Source organism: Lithohypha guttulata (genome assembly GCF_036872675.1).
Source record: "Lithohypha guttulata strain CCFEE 5908 chromosome Unknown scaffold_9, whole genome shotgun sequence".
NCBI lineage: Eukaryota > Fungi > Ascomycota > Eurotiomycetes > Chaetothyriales > Trichomeriaceae > Lithohypha > Lithohypha guttulata.
The window spans coordinates 209,989-233,055 of record NW_027042758.1 but is presented as its reverse complement, the minus strand read 5'-3'; the positions used below and the strand labels follow the sequence as shown (position 1 = coordinate 233,055).

Sequence of the window (23,067 nt, the reverse complement as noted above, 5' to 3'; positions counted from 1 at the left end):
GGGACGAAAGGCAAAGTTCAAAATATGCACATCTACGCACCTATACTGGAAGATTGTCGTTGGTATGCCTGGCAGGAAGGATTCAAATTCAGATCCTCTGGACCATGAACTCATATCCTGTGGGCAGCATTACGTCGCAGTATCGTTGTATTCAACACTTCGTTCACAAGCACGTCCGGGGCAGAAAGACGTGGTTGGTCACAGTGATACGCGTATACGGAATTACTGCCCGGATCAGATGGAACAAAAGTTCAATCACTGCAGCCTACTTCACGTCGGCTATTGGTGGAACTGCAAAGCGATGTTTAGCCCGCACACACGAAGTTGTGAAGGCTTATTCCTCGGGTAATTTGGCCCTGCAACACCCAGCATTATTCCTCACCGTATAAGCGATGCTTAACCGTTATAGGTGCAGAACAATTTTGGTTAAAGCCCCTTTCTAATTTGAACAAGCATAATCTCTCTAACTTACATGTTTAGATACAGAAGAAGTGAGCAATCCTTTCTAGATGTATATTAATCATAATTTAATAGAGGCAAAAGCGTCCAGAGCGAAAATGTTGATTCTTGAGGTGCTACGATTAAGCAGAACTTAACCAATTTCGGTAAACAGATTGTGTTGCAGAGCCAAACCATACGAGGAGTAGACATTTGAAGTGGTATCGCAGCGATGGTTCACGACCTTTCGGTATTGTATACGCGTGGCTAAATCAGATCTGTACCAAGGTTATCATGGCAGTCGATTCCACTGCAGTAGAAATACCTATTCGAAGGGGTTTACAGCTTGGATACGCGCATAACTTCCATAATGTCAATCCGCAATTGTGCCGCAACCTTGAATGACTTTTGGCCGAGCTGGAACTCTACCCAAGCACGAATCTGAACACGAGTCTAAACACAATGTGAGCGTTGATTATAGCCCTGCTTTCATAATTCGACGGCGCTGTCCCGCAGCCCGAATACATGGTCATGGCTGACATCTCAGCTATTCGAACCACATATATGCAGCACAAGACCACTGTCTGCGCAGCATGCTCAACACATTCACCACGATATCGAGAAGGCCTACACTATCTGCCTCTTTGCTGGACTGACACAACATACTCTTGGTCAACGTAAACACTTCCATCGAAAGCCCAGATCATGAGAACGATGGGTGCGTTCACAGCTGCGCTTCTTGCTTCTAACGCAGTTGCCTCTTCTCTCTATACCACTCCTTCCCTCAGAAAAGTGGCTGCAACGGAAGATATCCTCATCGAATATGTGGCGATCAATCTGGTCTACCTTGAAGAACCTTCTTTCGCCGCTGTCATCGCAGCCCAATTCAAGAGCCTCCCTCTAAGATGAGATGAAATGGTCATTTCTCCACCCCACCGAAAATTACTACAACTGAGATACGCTCGATTGCCTAGTCGCGTTTGTAGAAGAGAATAGTATGGTTGTCAAAGGACATGGCTGATCTCGAGCTGTTGCAACCCCGACTATCTGCTGAACATTACTGATCCCGTAGACTTTCGCGCAGCCATGACCGAGCATTTTGAAGCTATCATGCACCGCCAACGTGGCAAGATGGATCGGTGGGATGTGGTCACGAAAGCTCTGCAGACAATGGGTGGTGGCCTAATGTCAACAACACCTTTTGCGAGATGCTTGGTCCTGGTTCCGTAGCAGAAGCCTTCCAGATTGCCCACACAGCAGATCCTGACGCCACCTTGTTCATCAACGAGAACCTCGTTGAATTCCTTCCCAACAAACGGCAGGAGCTCTACGACCTGGTAGCTGGACTCGTTGCTCATGGTGTTCCGATCAACGGAGTCGCTCTACAGATGCACATCACCGAAGTTGGCTCCCATCCCTGGTGTGCTCACGGACACTGTCAGATCTTACGACGCTCTTGGACTGGAAGTGACGATCGCTGAAATGGATGTTCACTCACTAAACACCATGCTCGAGGCCGACATCTACGGCGCTATTTTACAAGAAGCACGGCTGTACGTGGGAGTCTGCACTGATGGCAGTTGATGCTAAGGGTTAGGGGCGTCCGTTGTGTGTTGCTAGCAGATCTCCAGCACTTTGAGGAGGAGGATCGCATCGTCGAAGCTGTCCGTTATGGTCAGTCAACTGAGCGTTTCTGACCTTGCATAGAAGAGGAGTTTCGGCTTTGATCAAGTACAATGGCGAAAAAAATCGCCGGCGTTCTTGCGAAAACAGCAGTCATACTACTGTATGGGGATGGTATGGAGTCTGAAGGATAATGAACGATCTCACTGCGACTTGAAAAGAGAGAATGTACGAAAGATACTGGAAGGTATCCAGATTATTCTTGTGAAGATTATAGTCTGCAGAACAAAACATGCTAGGTAGCCCAGGGTCTACATAATGGATTCGAGAGTGGTGAATATTCACTACGTTTGTCATTTTAACTTTCTCGTCACCTCTAGACGACCATTATAATTGGAACACATCATGACATTGACTATTGAGTGAACTCGAAGTCTCACGAGCTCTTCACACTGAAAGATTTCGCGGTTGAGCCCCGAGATGGACGACTCCTGCACGTCCTGGGCTCTCACCTCATTATCGCTTCAAACTGCAGAATTCATCGTGATTGTGACGATCATGCTATAATGTCTATTGATCTCAGGAGTCGATCGGCGCAAGCAAAGAGTAGGGATGAGAGGCGCGTTCTTATCACAGATTGTCTATGCCTGAGCGCGGCAGACGAAGTCTCTGTTGGTTCGAAGCATTACCTACGACTTTGAGTCGCGCATGGGGTTCAGAACTACGGAGCAGAATACCCGAAATAAGTCGAGATGACCGTGCAAGTCGACTGCTCTTCTCAGCCATGCGAACACTACGTGAGACCACCAACAAGTCTGCAATTACGATACATCATGCTACATTCCATTGCACGATGTGCCACAACCACCTGACCTTGGAGCTGGGCGACGGCATCGAGAAACGGACTATATTGAGCCCGGGTCCAATCCCTGGACGGGAATCCCCAGAAACTCCAGGAGTAATCGTGGAGGATCCCGCGTACAAGAATAGGCCGTCTTCTCTCTCGCTGGTAGGGTGAAGAGACCGGTCCAAAATGTACAGATACTGGAAGTAATGCTTGGGCTGGGCCCTAGAGAGACTTGTTGGCACTTAAAGAGTCAAAGACATTGACTGTGATGCGATTGTGTTGGATATATAGCAATGGACGCATCAATCAGCCGTTGCGTTCAGCGTGTATAAGAACAAGCGCGCGTGTGCTTCTTATGACGCTCAGCCGATAAGGCAGCTTGTCTCGCGCAGCTTAAACAGCGTACTAGGGCGTAAAAATCAAGAACGCTCCGTGGCTATGAACCGCCTAGAAGTTTTTGGAGCGGACGAATCAAGTGTTGACTGTTGTCGGCAAAGTCGTGAAGGAGAAGTCTTAAAGTGGCCAATGTCAAGGAGTCTTCTGTGCGAAATTGAGCGAAGCCGCATTGAGCAACTAGGGGATCTTACAGAACCACAGGAGAGTGAGCGTACTACGAGAACTTTGTCGAGTTTGGCATTCTATGAACGTGATAACAGCAATTACAACACATGACCGTTGTGGGCCTTCATCAAGCTTGCAATGAGCCAAGGCTTTCCGTACAGGAGAGGTACGTAGATAAAGCCCGAAGATGATGATCCGGAGGATGAAGGTTCCGAAGAAGAGCGATGGAACGAGGATTATATGTGGGAAGCTGAATGGTGGTGGACCTTGTAATCCGACAATTTCTATGCTTTCCATGTTCTGAAAGCTCAACCAGATGAAAGGTGGTGATGTATACATAGATCTGTGAAATCAAACACCAGTATTCAGCCAGCGTATACTGGCGACATAAAAGCTTAAGTGACGTACCCTTCATTCAGCTTTCAACCTCCAGAATATCAGATTGAGATGGTTCTGTTGAGTAGCACTAATGTTACAGGATATCTTTTAGCCAGTAGCAATGGCTATCATTCGGCCATCGTTTGTTCGCACAGAGTACGCAGTTCTTCTACAAACCTATGACTGGGTATTTTGCGCGATAATGCAAATTCACATACTGGCGAACACGCAATGACGCACGAATCCCAATTGTCCTGCTTTTTTCTTACATTCACTCACGTTTACATCGAGAAAATTCGTCCTTTGGCTCCTGCCTATCGTCCCTTCCCAGAAAACTTCAACAATTTCCTAGCCGCAACCTCTGGTCGACCAACATTGACACAATGTCCCGCACCCTCTTCTTTCCCAACACTCACCGTCCCACCAGTCCGCTCAGCCATTCACTCCGATACCTTGTCCGGAATCATCGTATCCTGACTGGGCATAGTTAACGTACTTGGCACATCCTTCCAGCCCGCATATGTCACCTGCCCGCTATAGCTATCACTGCTTTGCAATACCATCATGTCGTGATACTTCAAAATCTCATCAGGGTCGTATGGGTCATTGAAAACCATCGGCACCAACTCAGCAGGAACAGCGGGCATGTACTGGCTCGAAAACCCCGTTTTGGATGGCTCAGGCATGGCGTCATGCGCGGTCATAATTGAGCGTGCGTTTCCGCCAACTTCGGGTAGAGATGCAGCAATGTGGGGAATGCCGGATACAGCTGTGGGCTTACCTGCCTTGTTGCGGCTGACTGTTGCAAGGCCTTCGATCGCGCATGAGCCTGGGATGCCAGCGCAAGAGTGTAGTGCTGTAATCACGGTGCTGGATTCGAGCACTGAGACGACACCCTCCTGAATGTGTGAAATACCGTTTGCTGTGGTGGCTCGTGGGAGACAAGTTCCGTTGTTGGCAGTAAGAAGATCAATTTTTTGAGCTCTGTGGCTTCCAGAATGAAGCAGTGCTTGTATCTTGTCGTAATCGGCCACGAATGCGAAGGATCAAGGAATAAGCACAGATGCCACGTCTGAGATCGTGTGCTTGGACATAATGAACTCGCGGACTGCTATTGCTGCTGATACTCAACGTTGAGCTTGTGATTGCACATCGTTTCTCTGTTACATGAGGCACTTCAAATCCAGTTAACGAGCTATCTCGCTCTGAATTATAGTCTCTCGTATAGTCTCTCGTATAGTGGCTGACGACACAGGCCTACATTTGACTGAGCTTGTTTGTGCTGGCTAGTGCATAGATTATGTGAGTATACACGTTCATAAGTCTATTGTCCCATGCTCAGTCTGTTGCTGCGACCGATATCCGGACATGTAGAGGTGGCTTATGATGACCAATGATATAGGGGCAGATCTTCGACATGCAGAAGCTGTTTCCATCTGTAAGCCGGAGATCTAGGATCGCTTATACTCAAGCTCGGCTGCCACGTGTTCCGCCTTCTTATGTGACAAGATCCTGGCGCTTGGGGAGCATGGAAAGCCAACACAACTCAGCTTCCTTTAAGCGTTCTCGAAGTTGCAACCAGATATTCTTCCTGGGAAATCTTCTGCAGTTGAGCTTATCGTTCTGAGAAGATCTGGAAGAAGTCTTGATGGTCCACCATGCATCCATCTCCCTCATATACGTGGCTCTTAACTAGTCGCTTCATACTGCTCGACCTTCTAAGGACAAAAGTTGACGTCCGTATTGTACTGGGATTTGGCAGCTTTTGAAACAGGTATCCATACAGTCTGTATCCTGCTGCGTCATGGTTCATTTTTAAGACTCGATGAATTCACAAGTGACAGGACAACGCCATGATACTGTAGTCGACAAGCTGTTCTGCTATAGAGCTGAGCGTGTTCTTCTAGCGCAGCACTGACCTATCGAGTGTCGAGCACTTGTTTTCGCACCTGCTCACGTAGGATAAATTTATTGAAGCGCTTTTATGGGAAAGCGTTGTCTTAATTGTTAGATAAGTAGGTCCTCTATAACTTCTGATTGCGGCGATCTCGCTCGGTCGTTCTCTTCCCGTGTCCTCTTTTTCTTCTTCCATGTTTGGAAGTCGCAGGCGCCAATGTCCTCAAAGTGTTCGAAGGAGGATATCTGTCAGCCGCCTTTTGCGTTCAGATCAGCTGTACTGACTTCCAGACCTCCTTTGTTTCGTGGGCCAATAGGGCTGGTGACAGGAGAATATCGTGCATCGGAAGTGTTTCGCCTTATACTGCACCAAAGCATTCGGACAATTGCGATAACGATCGAGTTGCCAAAAATAAAGACAGTTTTACACCTCCAGGCTGAAGTAGTTGTCCAATGTGCGCATCCTACTCGACTATTGCGACCAAAGGGGGTAAGAATCTGTTGGTGAACGCCATTTTCCCCTATGAATGAGAGCACATTCTCGGAAGTGGCAAGTGCGCCTGATCTTCGGTGAAGGAAAATCGATGCTAAAAGCTGATATTCGCATTATGTCGTGAAACAGTGTCTACGTGAAGCTTTTTTGGAACCACGCTCGCCGAGCATTGGCGAAGTCAAAGCGGACATTGTAGATCCCATATCCTTGGCGTATGCTTGTCTGGCAATCGCGTATCGAGTAGCGGTTGGTAATCGCTTACACTCCCCCACTCTGGGATGTTCAAGCGAGAAGCACAAAATGCCTCCGCTCCATCAAGGTTTCCGACCACTCACCTAGATCGTCGCCAAGCGTCAGTGTACATACCCCTACAAGAACGGATGCATCCTCTTGACAAAGCCTTCGTTCTGCTTTCTAGTACAGTATCTACAAAAAGCCGCGCACGATCGCATTCTTCGGAATTCTTGTTCGATCATCTCCACTCCTCTTGGCGTCCAACTTTGGACAGTCTGGCACCAGGCTACTTATTCTGACGTCTCGGTGTGCTACCTTCCATATTCGGAGACAATAACGTAGTCCGGACACAGGACCAGATGTCAAAATGTGTCAAAGAGCTAGGTGTGTGGTTACCTAGATGAGTTGGTGCCGAGTACGGAAACCAATGATCACCAAGCATTGTGATCGACTTCGTCAATTTGCTTGAACTGACATGCCCACATCATGCATCTCGGGGCCACCACTTGGCACTTTGATTTGGTAAGTATGCATCGCTGAACACCTATGTATGTGTCGATCTGGACAAGTCATATCATCTGCTTCCACTTTGATCTCCTGCTCGTCTAACATCAAGCCCTATCTCTGGCAGACGGTATCATCCGACTATACGTGAGCGCGAGCATGGAATCGTTTCTAGCGGTAACCAGAAGTCCGAGTGATCAGGCTCGCTTTTTCGGCCAGTCAACTCTTCAAGACCACGCGCTAAGCTTTAGCTGCCTTGACTCTGCAACCACTCATGTCGTCGAGCTCGTCACTCGAGGACGATCCCGTGACTCTCAGAGCGATTACGACCTGCATGGCTTGCAGTACTCCTTTTCTGGACCAGGCAATCGCGAAAATGAGGTTCGCGAGAAGTGCAATGCGATACGAGTCGTGCCCATCTGGCCTCCATGGTGTCGCGCCCACCATCACTCTGGTCCTGGCTGTGTAGGACTTCCTCGCGCAAGAATTAGCTCTCCGGAGTGCTTTCCAATTCTCCGTTGATCAGAGAGCACAGCAGAGCACATCTGATACATTTCGGCTTGGGCGGTGGTGAGCACATGAGGTGGGAGCGCACAGGACTGCGCAGGAGCGAGGAAATGCTGGAGTTTGTATGCTATGACCCGTCAACCTCGAGCTCGATCTCGCCCAAGCTGGTTCATCCAGCTCCATGTTGCAGATCCTCAACGTGCTGCTTCGGTCGTCTAGGTTGATGCAGTGGTTTCCTCCTTATCAGCTAAGTTCTGCTAGCCACATACCATCCTCACTGTTTCGTGATTAGCCAGATATGGCGGCTTTTTATCCCGATCGATAGCAGACTCTCATTCGGAAAAATGAACTTTTTCGTTCCAGCCTGTGGTCTGGGCGATAACATTCTCAATATGATTTCTTCACTCACTCGTTCAGCCAGACTGTGCTGGCGGCAGATCTTCCCCTTTGTTAACGCCTGGTGGCGTTCGTATCGTTGAGGCTAGGACTGTCAGTGTTATCGTGGCTAGATGTATTGATGTGGTGTTCGTCTCGAGGTGGTGACCATCTCATCACATCGCATGGCCTCGTTCAAGTAACCACACACACATCATGATGGTCTATATAAGACTCACGACGACACGGTCGAAGAAGCTCTCATAGAGTTCAGCATAGTCAGACAACCACAGCTTCAAAGAGCCGAGCTTCATTGATTTCTGCTCCAGTACCTCGATCACATCTTCTCTTATTTCTATCATTAGTGTCACTATTATCATCAACAGCAACAACAAACATGCTTACTCACATACTCCTTTTGCTTAGCACCATCACCTCCGTGCTCAGCTGCATCGACCATACGAACTACTTTGCCCCTCAGCACAACCACTCCAATCATCTATCCATCCGCGCCGAAGAAGGCGACACCAAAGACTGGTCCTATCCCTCATTCAACTGGCCCGAGATTCGCGTAGAATATGCGCTCTGCCATAATGGCACACAGCAGTCCCCCATCGGCCTTTCCGGTTCTCAAGGTCATTCCAAGAAGACAACACCTGTTTTCGATAGATATAAGAAGGCGAAAGGAGAGTTGTATAACTGGGACCACGGGGTAGCATTCAATTTCTATCATCCAGAAGGTGACTTTTCGGGCTTGCCGAGCATGGAGATTCAGGGCCAAGGAAGAGCAACAGAAAGAGTGTTTTTGACAGGGTGGCATATGCATACCCCTAGTGAGCATATGGTTGACGGGGTAAGGACTCATGCGGAGATGCATTTCGTGCAGTAAGTTCTCCTCTTCAACGGCACTGGTATATGAAAGATACTGACACTCTCAGCGTGAACACTAATGGCACCGCGCGTGCCGTGATTGGGGTTCTTATCCAGGCTGGCACCTTCGACTCTCCGTTCTTCGCACAGCTTCCAAAACCCCTTATCTACTTCAACAATGACTCCACTGTACAGAATGTCGAGATAGATCCATACTTGGCTATTCGCGAGGTGAAAGATTATGCTAAGTTCTGGACGTACAAGGGGAGCTACACGACACCACCTTGTACCCAGGGTTTGCAGTGGTTTGTGTCGAGGGACATTTTGTATACGAGTGTGAGGCAGATGCAAGAGATTCTCGGAGTCGGAACATATTCGGCCAGGGAGATCCAACAGGTGAGTTCGAGCTATACCTTTCGTGGTGGTTTGTCGGATTGCTAATTCGGGGTAGATTTGGCTGCATGAAGTGAATGCCTAAGGCGAACGCTCAGTTTGTGAGTGAACAGTGAGAAACGTAGCTGGCTAGAGCATTTTATTAGGTCTGTTTGCTTTTCTGAACGCTAGAGTGTAGAGTTGAGTTTCGATCATGGTAGCTTTCGGGATTGTACATATAAGAAATTTTATAGAGAGTATATAGTTGTACCAGTTTGCGCTGTTAACCGTCCATGGCAAACTTCGAAGGACTCGCCTTCTCTTGTCCAGAAGTGGAGATCTTATAGGGCCTGGGTCCACTTACGCCTGAAGGGTAAGCACTCCAGGTCACATACTTGGCTTACGGGTATTGCAGTCTTGCGTGTCTGTCTATTGGCGATGAGTCGATTTCGAAGTTGTGGTTGAAGAGGTCGGCATCTCGTATGCCTCGGCCTACGTTCCTTTTGGCAATCTACCGTTGTATGTATACATGGCTTCAACTTCATTGAAACCTGCATTCATGCGTCGTGAGTAGGGCTGGGACGAAGCTACCTCATCTGGTGCGTCTCCTGAGAGTCTCTTGTCGTTCATTCTTATCAGGGAGAATGGTCTGGTTCTTGCAGAAAGCGAAAGATACAAGCGCAGTATCAATCGCAGAGAGGTTTGTATGATTAAAGAAATGGCATCGTGTAACTTCCTAGACGTTCTGGAGAGGGCTTCTAAGTCGCTTTGTGGCTCGAATGACAGTAAGTGGGAGCCTTTCGCCTTGGAGTCGCAACAGCCTTTCCGCAAACAAGGCCAAAATTCTCAATGCACTTAGATAATGGAATCACTTTAATCGCGAGAGAGGTTGGATCTTCAAGGGCGACCAGATAGACGTGCTTCGTTGACTCGCGCGCATCCCTTCCAAACACTTTTCGCCACTCGAGCAGAACCATGTTGGTATTGCTAATCTCGTGTCGTAGATCTTGCAAAACAAGGATGAAGGACATCTCTAACTCGTTGTCAAATCGGGTTGCATGATGTGACTAGACCTTTTACATCGGCATAGGTATCAAGGTGAGCCATGGTCGGTCACAGCCCACAAGAGTCGCGTGGAAGGACAAGTGAAATGCTTAGTGTTAATGATGAAGTGCAAGAATAGAGGATAGTGAAAAGGTCAGGCGGAGCACAGCTCGAGTGGGCTGTCACGGCAACTTTGAAGTACTGAGGGTTGCGCTCAGCTGCAAAAGGACCAGGACTGATGCGAACAGTGTCCGATAGTGATACTCCGGGTCTAGAAACACATGTTGTTGACAAGACTCGATAGGTTTGTTATTTATGCATGAGTCGTCTTTCTTGAGTATTTCCCATATTGGCAACCCACAATCTGACCTTTTGTGCTCGACCATAGAAGAGAAGAACGTCTTGGCAACTGCAGAAGGAGTTGGTGGAAGTGGGGTACTATTGTTGTTAGGCACGCTAGTCGGTATCTGGCTGGCAGCTCCACCCAAATTCTGTATTGCTGGCAGGTGCGATCGCTGGCACGTCAGGACGCACCTTCGAGTCTTCCATTCTTCCTCGGCCAAACCATCGACAACAAGACCTTTCAGCATCGAAATGGTCGTCGCCCAAAATCTCCACTCCATCGAAACTTGAAAGAAAATACCAATTGAATACTGCAGGGAATGTCCATACCCGCAACGATTTGGGGTCTAATTCAACCAAGAACATGAAACGGGGAGCAGAGCTTTATATCACCAAAGAACACGGATCTACCCCCAACTCAGGTGGTGTAGAAGAACAGCGCACCATGGCGACCGCTGCACAGCAAGCGCGTCGAAAGTAAGTACAAGCCCGCCCCTCTCTTTGTTTGCCAGTCACGGTCACCCGTGCGACAACAAATACTGACGACCACCCAGAATCATCCAGCCTAAATCACGAACCGGCCGATCGACAACCCCGACCTCTTCGTCCTCATTCGGTGGTCAATCGCAGTCTTCGCCTTTTCAGCTGGGCGGAAGCGCGCAAAACACGTCTCAGTCCTTCCCACAACCTTCACAATCGCAAAGTTTTAATTTTAGTGTACCAAATGCCTCTTTCAACTTCGGCAGCCAGCAGAATGGACCGGACCAATCTTTTCCGAACCCTTTTACGAACCTCAACGGTAACGGTGGTGCAAATGGTGGAGCGATGGCACAAGAAAATTCCATGAATTCTTCACAACCACAACAGAGTGGAGGTGTTTTCAATTTTGCATCAAGCACGTCTCAATCTGCACCCGCCACAAACGGATGGGGTTTCGGTCAATCTCAACCAGCCACGGGTGGCAGCAATGCTTTTGGAGGAGGAAGCAGCGTGTTTGGCCAGAAAGCGCAGGAACAACCAGCATCGTCAGGAACTGGACTGTTCGGCTCACAACCGCAAACAAATGGCTTCGCACCAAGTTTCGGTCAAAGCACTTCCGCCGCAGTCAGTCCTTCACTGTTCGGTCAAACTTCAGGCTCGACTACACCCACTTTCGGCGGCTTTGGAGGTACTTTGACTACCGCCCAGGACTCTTTGCCAGCTCCAGCTCCAGCTCCCACGTTCAAGTTTGGAGAAACGACGGTGGTCGAAAACAAGCCATCCACGCCTCAGCCGGAAGAGTCAACCACTCCAAAGAGCAAACCTTCCTTCAGCTTCGGCCAGACTGCGTCGTTTGGAAATATTACAACAGATACTTCGACTACTGGTTCACCTGCGCCTGCTTCCGGCGGCTTTGGCCAATCTGCCACACCTGATACCTCTACTTCGACGCCTACACAGTCATTATTCTCGTTCGCGAAACCCGCTGATGCTGCCCCTCAACCACAGTCTGAACCCGCAAAACCTCTCTTTAGCTTTGGACAGTCTGCCACATCTACGCCGCAGCCACCAAACAACATCTTCGGTTCAATGTCAAAGCCAGCAGAGAGCATTTCCTCAACGTCGCTATTTGGCCGGGCACCACCTGCTGATGAACCATCGAAAGAGCAGGAGACCAAGACTACAAATGAGCCACAGCCAGGTGAAGAGTCGCAACAGCCGAAGAACCCATTCGCGACTCTGTTTGTTCCTAAGAAGAGTGATATTGTCCCCGATAGTGATGCTGCCAAACCAAAACCGTTGTTTAGCTTCGGCCAGCCAGCTACTACTACTTCAGATGCCCCAAAAAGCTCTCCCTCAACAGAGCTGTTCCTTAAGCCTGCTACTACACTACAACAGCCAGCTGCCATGGCTCAATCTAACTCTCCCTCGTCAACTCCCAACACCTCCAGTGGTGGTCTTTTCTCGCCAAAACCTCCTACAACCTCCACGATCAGTCTCTTCAACTTGAACAAGCCTACCCCTTCGGCTGAGTCTAGCACACAAGAACAGATGTCCCAGAAAGTACCCTCGTTTTTTGGCTCGAATACCACAAATGCTGGGTCAACGCCTTTCAAGCCATCGCAAACTTTCGAACCACAAGATGATGCCCCACCTGCAAAGAGGCGTCTGTTCAATACATCGACCGCTCGAGAAAATATGGCTAGAGAGGCCGGTGTTGTGCCAGGTCCTTCAGAACCCGTACAGCCAAAGTTTACTCAACCGCAAAAACCTCAATCTGCAACTGAACAAATTAGCCGAGCTGTTTCTACCGAAGGTCCTCCCTCCATCCCACGACACCTTAACGCAGACAAGTACAAGTCTTATGATGAGAATTGGCGATTGAAAGCACTCAACCGGCAATTCCAGAGGTCCGTCACTAGCGCAAATGTCGACACTCAGGACTTCGCTAGTCTAGTTCAGAATTATCTTGACCATCGAGAGGCCATTGGTGACGGACTTGTACAGTTTATGAGAAAACAGACCGCCGGGTCAAAGAGAAAGGCGACGGATGTCGATGATATGCAGGAAGACGATGCAAAAAGTAAGAAGACGAAGCCAAGTGGAGATATTGCCAACTCGAAGCCAACATCCAACAACATATTCGGCAGTAGCTCGATAAAACCTGCCGCGACGACATCGAACATCTTCGCACAGTCGACAAAACCAACTCCTACAGCTTCCAACATTTTTGGCTCGGTGCCGAGTCCTAAACCTGCGACCACTTCCACCTCTGCGAGCACAGGAAATTCTGCAACTGCAAATTTATTCAAGAATATGATCCCAGGAGCCACGACATCACCCTCGTTTGGCTCGACACCCGCCAAATCCACGACACCACCTTCTTCACCTCCAAAGTCTGCTCCTCAGCCATCGAAATTTGAGGTCCCGAAATTTGGTGCTGCTGCTGGCGACTTTGCAAGCGCGTTCGCTTCGAAAGCCGAGAAGAGTGCCGCACAGCTCAAGAGGACTTCTGCTGAGAAGCGAAAATCCGAAGACTTTGACTCTGACGAAGACGATGCGGACGAGTGGGCCCGAAAAGACGAAGAAGCTCAACGAGCTAAAAAAGCCAAGATTGAGGCTGCTGCAAAAGGTGGTTTTGGCTTTATTCCTAGTGCGTCTACAAGTCGATCAAATTCACCTTTTGCTTTTGCCTCCAACACAGCGCCTGCTGCGCCACAGTCTGTCACTAGCGAATCCAGAGAGCCTGTCAATTCTATCGAGAACGACGACGATGGCAGCGTGAGGACAGAATCTATTCACGAAGGTTCTGGCAACTCTGGTGATGACGAACATGAACAAGAACAAGAAGCTGACGATGATCTCCCTGAGGATGCAGAAGAGGAGGAAGGAGAGCCGATTCCAGATCTTCCAAAGGCCGAATCTCTTTTCAGTCGTGTCGAGAAGCCGGCTCACCAAGAGAAAGTCGATGATGAGCCAATTCTGCAATCAGCTCGAAAAGACTACTACAAGCCAGGTCTGATGTTCGATCATATAGGCAAATCCTCTCCAGATCAGCCGGCCTTTTCACCATTCACTCCAGCCACGGTAAAGCAGGACTTTGTACCTACTACCACGTTTCATTTCAATGCGACAAAACCTGCCACTCTCGGCGACTCATCTAGTGTCTTTGGTGGCGGGCCTTTGAGGGAAGGCCCGATTCCTGGTGAAGGACTATTTGGCTCAAGGCCAACCACGCCGCAGCCTGCTAACGTAGAGAAAGCCGGCAGCAACGGTGGCAATATCTTTGCATCCAGCTTCGGCGGCACAAAATCGTTCTCTGGCTCAGACAACACATGGACCAAAGGTTCTCCCATTAAGTTCGGTGCCTCAACTGACTCAGATAGAGAGAAAGATACAGCCGCTCCTGCCATTGAAGTCTCGGCAGCCACCCCGCCAGCTAAGGGGACTAGTAAACCACTCTTTGGTACCTCTACTGGCACTCCAGGTGGCTTCTTCGGAGCAGCAACCTCAAACGGTGCCTCTGTCGGGTTCTCGTTCGGCACTCCATCAACGAGTGCTGACTCTTCTAAACCAGCGCCAGGCTTCCTCTCCGCTGCTTCTCATCTCGGTGCATCTTCGGGTCTGAATTCACGTGGCTCGAGTCCCGGTATTCCATCTGAAGCAGAATCAAATCTATCTGGTACTGACGCAGAAGATACAAACGAACATGCTTCTCAGCCTCAACTCGATCTGAAATCAGCCAATGCTGGGGAAGAGGATGAGTCCGCCATCTTCGAGGCGAAAGCCTCTTTATCACGCTCCTACAACGAATCTGATCTACCTGAAAACACAAAGTTTATTGTTGGCTGGAATAAGATTGGTTCTGGATTTGTAAGAGTGCTCAAACATAATGACACAAACAAGTGCAGAATCGTGTTCCGTACAGAACCTGGCGCGAATGTGCTCTTGAACACGCGATTGATTTCTGGTGTCCGGTACGCCAGTGAACCCACAGGCAAGCAAGGCGCCGTTCGATTCCTCGCCAGCGTCGAGGGACAGAAAGATGGACAGCTAGGTCAATTTCTGATCAGGGTAGGCTCGAAAGAGAAAGCAGATGAGATGGCGAAGGCCTGCGAGAACAACAAAGCAAATTAGCTAATGCGTGGTTGCAAACTCGCCATCGTGAAGATTGTTTATGAATGAGCGTTTCCTTGATTTTGTCCTTCCTGGTCCGGCTTGTCTTGTTCCCGAAAACTTTACAGCGTCACATATCATCGCTTTACACAAACAGCTATGATAGGGCCGCTCTCCTTCAACCACCGCCATCTCGATTTTCACGGCGAATTTCTACACTTACGCCTGTATACAGACATGTTTACACAGCACGTCCCATCATTACACCAAAAAGACCGGTTCAGTAAAGTCCCTTCCGGTCGGGGCAGAACATCACTATGTCTCGAAGCACGCTCGGACACGTCGCAGACGTGATTGATAGCTATTCAAAGTGAAGTCCTCTGCTATCGAGGCAACGCAGTCACTACTTAGAGTCAAGACCCTTGTGGCGAGGGCGCAACAGCCACTATAGTGAAGTCCCTTGTGGCGAGGGCAGGAAAGTGGCGTGCTAGGAGAGAAGAATTGGAGGTGGTGAAGACGTTTGTGTGACGTTCAGATTCAGACTATTGTGTGGACAGGAACACTGGATGCAAACGACGGTTCTTATAAAAGTTGACTGTGTGATTTGCTGGCCATTACACCTGCGATCAGCTGTGACTATGACAGGAAATGGAGGGAGATGCGGCGCTGTGTTAAATTGATTAGCTACAGCAAGACAGCTCAGGAGTTAATGTCCATTGAGCAAGCAGGATAGCATGGCAGGAAGGATCAGGAAAAGTGTACAGCGAAGCGAGTCGATTCAGAATCATGCATGCCACGTGTGGTAGTAAAGCATGCTTGCTCTTTGGAACGTGTATAAAAATGTAAGAAGGATATTCAAACTAGAGTCTAGCGTGAATTTACAGACGCGATACGGTATCCTCACGTAATGAGCTGAGCTCGCCATGACTTTGTATTGTTATGTTGTATATTGCGTTCCACTCGCTGTATGCGATTTTAGCACGCCTGGGAGCAATCAGTGCCGCCAGATTTGTAACGAATAAGAAAAAATGGCAAAGTATGGTTTATTTGTGGTCGGTAGTGTTTGAAAGAGACATAACAACCTGATTCTTGGTTGGTGTAGAGTATTACAAGCGGCAACTTCTGTCCAAGACTTCTCCAAAGTGTTTGATGTTCAACAAAATTTATTGGATGGCATATTTGTTGTTTACAGGAAGAGTGACATGGCGCATGGCGATCTAGGTTGGTTTGGCAATTATCAGAGATGCGCACAGGATATTGGTCGTTGAAATTCCACAGCATGATCGATGAAGGAAAAGAGTTGATGAGATGGTGAAAGAAAACCAGGACTGCAATACAGCAGGAGACGTTGAGTTTAGTATCAACATGATCATAAAGATGGCAAAGAGAATGAAAAGGAATTGAAAATAAAGATATGCGGCATGGGGTATCATTTCGTGCATGCGCACCGTAGGACTCTTTCTGCGCTTGTGCTTGTGCAACTTGTTCCTTAGTGTAAGTTTGCCATTCATCTCTGCAGTATGGTCGTGGGCGGCTACGCTGTCTTCCACCTCGTTTGATCACGATCACGATCACGTCTTGCCGTACCGTCGCACTGCTGATGTGGGAAGATCACAGCAAAGGCTAGATCAATGTACCGACTTCGTCTGCGCCTTCACAACTAAGTGCAGGCTTGGCTGTTTAGCCAGCAGCGATCATAACAGCAATCAACTCCCGCTAGACTCATGCTACGCCAGTGCTCTGGTTTTGAGTCTAAGAGTCTTCAACGACAACAGTCTGCAGTCCCTTCTCACCACCCTTCTTGACATTTACGGCCTGTACATAGCTGTACAGCTTCTCCTTCGCGCCTTCCTCGTCGTTTCGCTTTCTGCTGATCCGGACTCGGAGACGGAATGGAACACCCTTGATGCCCGACTCCCAGACTTTCTTGTTGAGTTGAGGATCTAGACGGACGTCGTTTGTGCCCTGGGATAAATGGGTTAGTCACGGACTTGGAAAGAGATGGGAGAGATACGGTAGGACATCGGAGTGAATCTAGGATGTGTGTAGAGGAAATGTGTTTGGCTTACCATTGCAATTGTCGCAAACTTTCGGATCTCCTTGATGGCTCGTGGAGCTCGCTTCTTGAAGGCTATGCCATGTACCTAATCACGGATTGATCGATCAGTCTTCCGTCCAAAATGCTGCATGTTCAAAAGAAACTTCTCAGCCATTCGGGTGGACTTCATAAAACTGATTGTGTGGAAAGGAAATATTTGGTCCAGCTCTTGAAATTTCTTTCTTTATCTTTTCTTGTATGATCGCCACAGTCGTGTTCTGAAGCTCGATTGTGGCAGAGAATTGAGGACTAGCATACCCGCTTGTGAAGGTGAATGGTGTACTCTCGAGCGACAACATCAGTGATGGCTGATCGACCAGCTCGCTTAGGCGTGGTCTTCTTTGGCTGGGTTGATGGCCTGCATCTGTCAGTATCACTATACCTATGTGTACACAAGCGCGATACGTACTTGTCTTTGACCATTTTGGCGGTATTGAAGTGGTGACAATGAGGTTGAAGTTTGCGACAGGAATAGACAAGCAAAAGTTGGTCGCAGGACGCAGTTTCGACAGGAAAGCGCGATCAGGCTTGTGGCCGCCAAGATTTACGCCAAGAGGGGCTAGTTGCCTGAGGCCTCAAGGTCTTCGTACAGGTCCCAGAATTTTGAACTCTACGCTGCAAACGAGGACAAAGTCGAAGAAAAGTTTGATCTTTCTGGCATAGTACAGTAGTCTTGAATCTGAGCTTCTCCTGATCAGCAGTCGTGATCGTTGGCTGACCGCAGAGTACTCGGACAATAAGCTTGTGGGTATCTGGTATACCACGCCCTTGTGGTCTTCTCTACTCTGCCAGTCTCGCTTCCGTTGACACACCTCAACATACACAGCACGTCATCATGGCGATAACACGGGTCATTGGCCTTACCACATCTTCTCTGCGCAAAGTGTCCACCTTTTCAGACCGGCTTGCTGGAGTCCTTGGCCGTGGAAGGTGGACTATAATCTATCCGCCCTGCCAGCAGCGGCGAAAGGCTTCGGTGTATTGGGCCCTCTGAACAAGTCAGTCCTATCGACACAGCGCTGATTGAAGCTCATAGAAACCGTAGGTTCGTTAGTGGTGTGACCGAACTTACCATGATACTATACCTTGAGTTCTCAGCCTCGACTTAACGGTGCTACAAGAACAGCAATGGCAGCCCCATAAGCTGCAGGAATAGGTGAAACACCTAGAGGTGCTTCAGTAATCTCATACTCGACCTCTGGCCAGTCACTCAAGAATTGAGCTAGATCTGCTTCTGCACTGGCAGTGAAATTGACTCGATTTGCGACTGGAAGCTTTTCTCATCCTCTGAATGCGACTCGCGGGGATATCAAGATTCCAGTGTGATTAGCAATGTATTCTTGCACTGCACGGGCATTGAAGTCGGAGTACTGCGCAGTCAAGCCTTCAACGTCTATTCGGTAAGTTGGACTGAAGTCGAGATGATCCCACATACTCTGTCCAACACCTGGATGATCAACGAGTACAGAAATATTGAATTTCGCAAGTTCATCTTTGGGGCCAGTACCTGATACCATCAATAACTGTGGAGAATGAATTGCTCCCGCTGATAGAATCACTTCGCGTGTCGCAGATATGAGATAGGGTTGACCCCTTTCACTGTAAACTTGTACCCTAGTCGCTTTCTTGTTGTGGTCAAAGATTATCTGCTTGGCAAGTGTATGCGTATACACTTTCAGATTCTGGCGTTGACTGTTAAACGCTGCTGTTAGATATGACTCTTCGGACGAGCTGCGTACCTGGCCTTCGGGGCTGACCGTCACTGGAGCGTATTGAGCACCTAGTAGATGGCCACTAAGAAAGTCTTGTTGATCTGGGAAACCAAGAGCTCTCAGACTCAGTTGCATCCACGTAGATATGCCTAGGGCAAAATTGGGAAACGAGAGATGCGACGGACCACCGGTTACGTTTGATGCATCTGGGTTCGCAAGTACTGGAATGAAACTCGAGTTTGCGGATCGGTGAGTGTTGTTAGGATCGACCGTTGTGTAATTGCAACCACCAGCGAAATAGGGGTGGAGTTCTTCGAAGCTCCAGCTCGGGTCATCGACGGCGTTGGCCCATGCCTAATACGATCCGATTGTGCCGCGGTTATAGGTCCCAGCGTTTTGCGACGGACTATTGGTAGTCAGTAGGGCTTTAATATTGATTATGACTTCCTCACGAACCTTTCACCTAGAATCTTACCACGTCCACAATGCAATGCACGGTTATTCAATCCTTGTTGAGGATTCGTAAGAAATCCCCAGTCAGTCAAAGGGAATGTATCTGCGCTCTCCGGGTCGACCGCACCATATTAACAGCAGTATGCTGGAACGACACTGATTCTTACCTTCTAGTTCCGCAAAATCACCTGCCTCGATCACAGCTACTGTCTTCGAGCCATCTTCTGCTAGGCGGTAAGCTACAGCTAGACCAGCAGTGCCGCCACCAACGATGACATAGTCGTATGCCGCATTCACACCTGCAAGGCCGTATCGGTTACTAAGTAACTGTTGAGCAGTGGTAGAAGTAACAGTAAGCGACAGGGCCAAACCAGCAATTCTGATGAAATACATGCCAACCTTGTCGCGATGCGAAGGACTTGATCCATCGTCCCGACATCTTGGTGTTATATGGAGTCGACTTAGTGTTTAAATCCAAAGTGTGACGGTCGACGTCCGAGAGCATCATTGCCTCCACTTCTTTGACTCTACTTAAGTTGAATCCGGTCAAGGTAGACTTTCATCGACGACGAATATAGTTAACAGAATCTGAGACCATCACCACTCTAGAATACGGTTTGGCGTGAAGTCGTGGTCAGGCACCAGGAGATCTATGGAGTGAAGTAGCGCCATGATTTGAAGTGCATGATAAATGCTTGATGCTCATTCGACGATGTGCTGACAGCCTTTCACCTCACAGACGACTTCAGATCTGATTGATCGCAGTATGATGGCTGGTTTCAATGAGTCGGGCCGGTGGTGAAGGTGTGATGTAATACTGGGGTCGGATGTCCGGCGCACAAACTCTGTCAGATGCAATAAAGTCTTGAACGTAGTCTTCTTTGAGAGGATACTTTAGGCTTTGCAATGTCCAGGTTCGAGTGAAAGGCAAACGAGGAGGACTGTTGCTCTCAAGGTCGGTCATGTGCCAGTATCTGCTTACGGCAGCACAGGAAGCCCGCGAGGAGTATACCTTTTGTGCCGATACCCTGCTTACCTCGGAGCTGCTTGCAATGATTCTACGATCTGCTCGAGCTTGAAAAGTGGTAGCTTGATCATACTCGCTTAACAAGTTCTGCTGTCAGAGACTTTGCGAGCAGCTCCACAACCACATCAAATTTGTACTGCAATAGAGAGTAACACAGAACTACACCATTGCATCGCCCAGTCTGGTACATTTAAAACCCTTATCGTTATCGCTGAAGATATACTATTTTACACACTACGATATTAGCAGTCGTTTTTTCTTTGTCTATTCTACCTATAGTCACGTGTTGTGGTAGACTGCAACAATGGTAAGGAAAAATCAGTCAGTGGTAAATTAGATAGAGAAAGTGATTGTTGTATAGGCGATCACTTAGTCGGCGTGCATAATTATCCCTTGCTTGCCTTGAACAGTCTGATACCGCATTGCCAGGGTGCAAACGGTTGCGATATATTCACTTCCCCCGAACGGCTCAATTCCGTCAAGGCCGCCTCGATCAAGCTGTAAAGCATTCACAAATTCGTCGGTGATGTAATAAGTCTTACCACCGAATACTAAGTATATTGAGCGGCTTCGAAGCTCATCACAGAACCAGTATGAAAGTCTCGGCGACTGCAGGTCACCCATATTGTATGAGGCCGCATCATAAATTGCGTGGAGTCACTCCTTACATCAAAGAGAATGAAATGGTAAATTAATCGACAGTTCTCCTGATAGATCGACCCCGAAGCTGTATCAAGAGGCGGCTTTTCTGCATGTACTGCCCAAGCATTGCCATAAGTGAAAATCACGCGAAGTCGTGAATGCCAGAATTTGACGCACCTCGAGAAGAAGAAGAGGAATGAAAGATATTAAGATGAAGTATCTCTAAACTAACATTCATCCATTAGGTGCGCGCTATCGCTGACGTGATATCATCTACATCAAGGTCTTTTGCTGTATCTTGCCTGCTCGCCAGGCATTTCGACTGGTTGCCGAGCATATGTATGCTTGTACGCTGGCTGATGATCATATGTATGCTTGTACGCTGGCTGATGATCATATGGAGGCAGCGGAATCGACTGCGAGTGTACCTCTTGTGGAGCCTGGTACTGCTGCTGCATCCCTCCTGGCATGGCTCTTGCTTGCGGTGTTGCCACCGATCGCCCTGCTCGGACCAGGTTCCTTTTGAACACGTTCGCTCCCCTTACAAACCTCGCGGGTCGCAATCAACGATATTCCCATCTTACCACAGCCTTGTATTTGGAGGAAATTCATTCATGATAACATGAAGCCCTTCCATCGTTACTATTTGTAGCTCAACGTAATGAGTCCGTCATCGACCTGGCTCCGACAGCTTCTCACAAAGCCAATTCGAAACGGCGTGGTTGCTTTTGCTGCCTTCCTCAGCCTCATTTTACTCCTTCAACTCTTCCGCAATCCTGCTCTAATTGGGAGTCGTTCAGGCGGTCAAAGGTGGAGGGCTGGAGTGACAGTATCTGCAGCCAGACAGCGCTCACTGAACGATGTCAGAAATTCCACTCTTGGTGTACGTATAATGCTGTTATCTGGATTTTACTGCTCTAACATGTTATAGTTCGAACGTATTGTCGCAATCAATTTACGAGAAAGAACAGACCATCGCGACGGTCTGGTATTACAAACTGCGGTTTCCGACATCAAGGTAGATTTCATCAATGGTGTGTCGCGGTCATCAATTCAATCAAAAGTGTTACCAACAGGTCATCGACACGATGAGGTACCTCCCTGGATCGGCACCTGGCGAGCTCACATGAATGCAATCTCCCATGTGGTCGAGAAGAACTGGACTAGTGCGCTGATACTAGAGGACGATGTTGATTGGGATATTCGACTCAAATCGTTGTTACAAGACTTTGCATTGTCGACAGATGACCTCCTGCGTCATCGTGACCAGGGGAGGCGAGCACTATCTACGGTTGACACTAGTCATGTGCCGAGTTCATCACCGTTCGGGGACGGTTGGGATGTCTTGTGGCTGGGACACTGTGGCATGGAACTCCCAATTGATGATCAAAATTCAGTCATCTTGCACTACGACGATCTTAGCGTGCCCCAGGTGGAGTACCAGAAGTCATACGACATCAAAGCTGAATCACCTCTCCGTTCTCTACCTTCTCACACCAGAGCAGTGGCCTATGGTGCTCGCCAGGGTACCTGTTCCCTTGCATATGCCGTGTCTAGAACCGGCGCTCGCAGAATTCTGAATGATCTTGGATTGGAACGTCTCGATGATGCCTTCGACCTCTCTTTACGAGACTGGTGTGAGGGCAACAATGGTCACCAGCGACATACTTGTATCAGCGTGTTGCCGCAACTCTTCGACCACTATAGGCCTGCTGGGTCAAATATTGGCGATAGCGAGATCAATCCTGAGGATGATCAACATACGGACAGAGCCTATACACGAAATATTCGTTGGAGCGTGAGGCTGAACATTGACAAATTACTTAGCGGCGACAAGGATTTCGACGATCAGTATCCCGACGTTTGAAATCAGCAAAGACACCTTGACAGCTCCAGTGGATTATCTCGAGCTCTGGCACAACGTCGCCAACAACTTGGGTACATGAAGTCCCCCTTTATCTTAATCGTACGATAGCAGAAAGCAACAGGAACTGTATATCTAAGCGGCGCGATGAGACTGAGCAACTCGTGGCCTACGTTACCATCTCATCAACA

General features: G+C 48.6%; 4 protein-coding genes across 4 annotated transcripts; 3 read left to right on the top strand and 1 right to left on the bottom strand.

The window, feature by feature from the left end:
• Nucleotides 1-8,253: 8,253 nt before the first annotated feature.
• On the top strand, nucleotides 8,254-9,204 carry LTR64_008426 (uncharacterized protein; the record flags this gene model as incomplete). Its single annotated transcript, XM_064902740.1, has 3 exons — nucleotides 8,254-8,741; nucleotides 8,795-9,122; nucleotides 9,178-9,204. 3 exons carry the CDS (start codon nucleotides 8,254-8,256, stop codon nucleotides 9,202-9,204), a joined length of 843 nt encoding a protein of 280 aa, XP_064750879.1.
• A 1,644-nt stretch (nucleotides 9,205-10,848) lies between these two features.
• Nucleotides 10,849-15,101, top strand: LTR64_008425 (uncharacterized protein; the record flags this gene model as incomplete). Its single annotated transcript, XM_064902739.1, has 2 exons — nucleotides 10,849-10,961; nucleotides 11,039-15,101. The coding sequence occupies 2 exons, from the start codon at nucleotides 10,849-10,851 to the stop codon at nucleotides 15,099-15,101; spliced, it is 4,176 nt and encodes a 1,391-aa protein (XP_064750878.1).
• A 1,731-nt stretch (nucleotides 15,102-16,832) lies between these two features.
• On the bottom strand, nucleotides 16,833-17,601 carry RPL31B (60S ribosomal protein L31B; the record flags this gene model as incomplete). Its single annotated transcript, XM_064902738.1, has 4 exons — nucleotides 16,833-17,045; nucleotides 17,150-17,224; nucleotides 17,437-17,536; nucleotides 17,588-17,601. 4 exons carry the CDS (start codon nucleotides 17,599-17,601, stop codon nucleotides 16,833-16,835), a joined length of 402 nt encoding a protein of 133 aa, XP_064750877.1.
• A 4,072-nt stretch (nucleotides 17,602-21,673) lies between these two features.
• On the top strand, nucleotides 21,674-22,879 carry LTR64_008423 (uncharacterized protein; the record flags this gene model as incomplete). Its single annotated transcript, XM_064902737.1, has 2 exons — nucleotides 21,674-21,895; nucleotides 21,944-22,879. 2 exons carry the CDS (start codon nucleotides 21,674-21,676, stop codon nucleotides 22,877-22,879), a joined length of 1,158 nt encoding a protein of 385 aa, XP_064750876.1.
• Nucleotides 22,880-23,067: the final 188 nt, after the last annotated feature.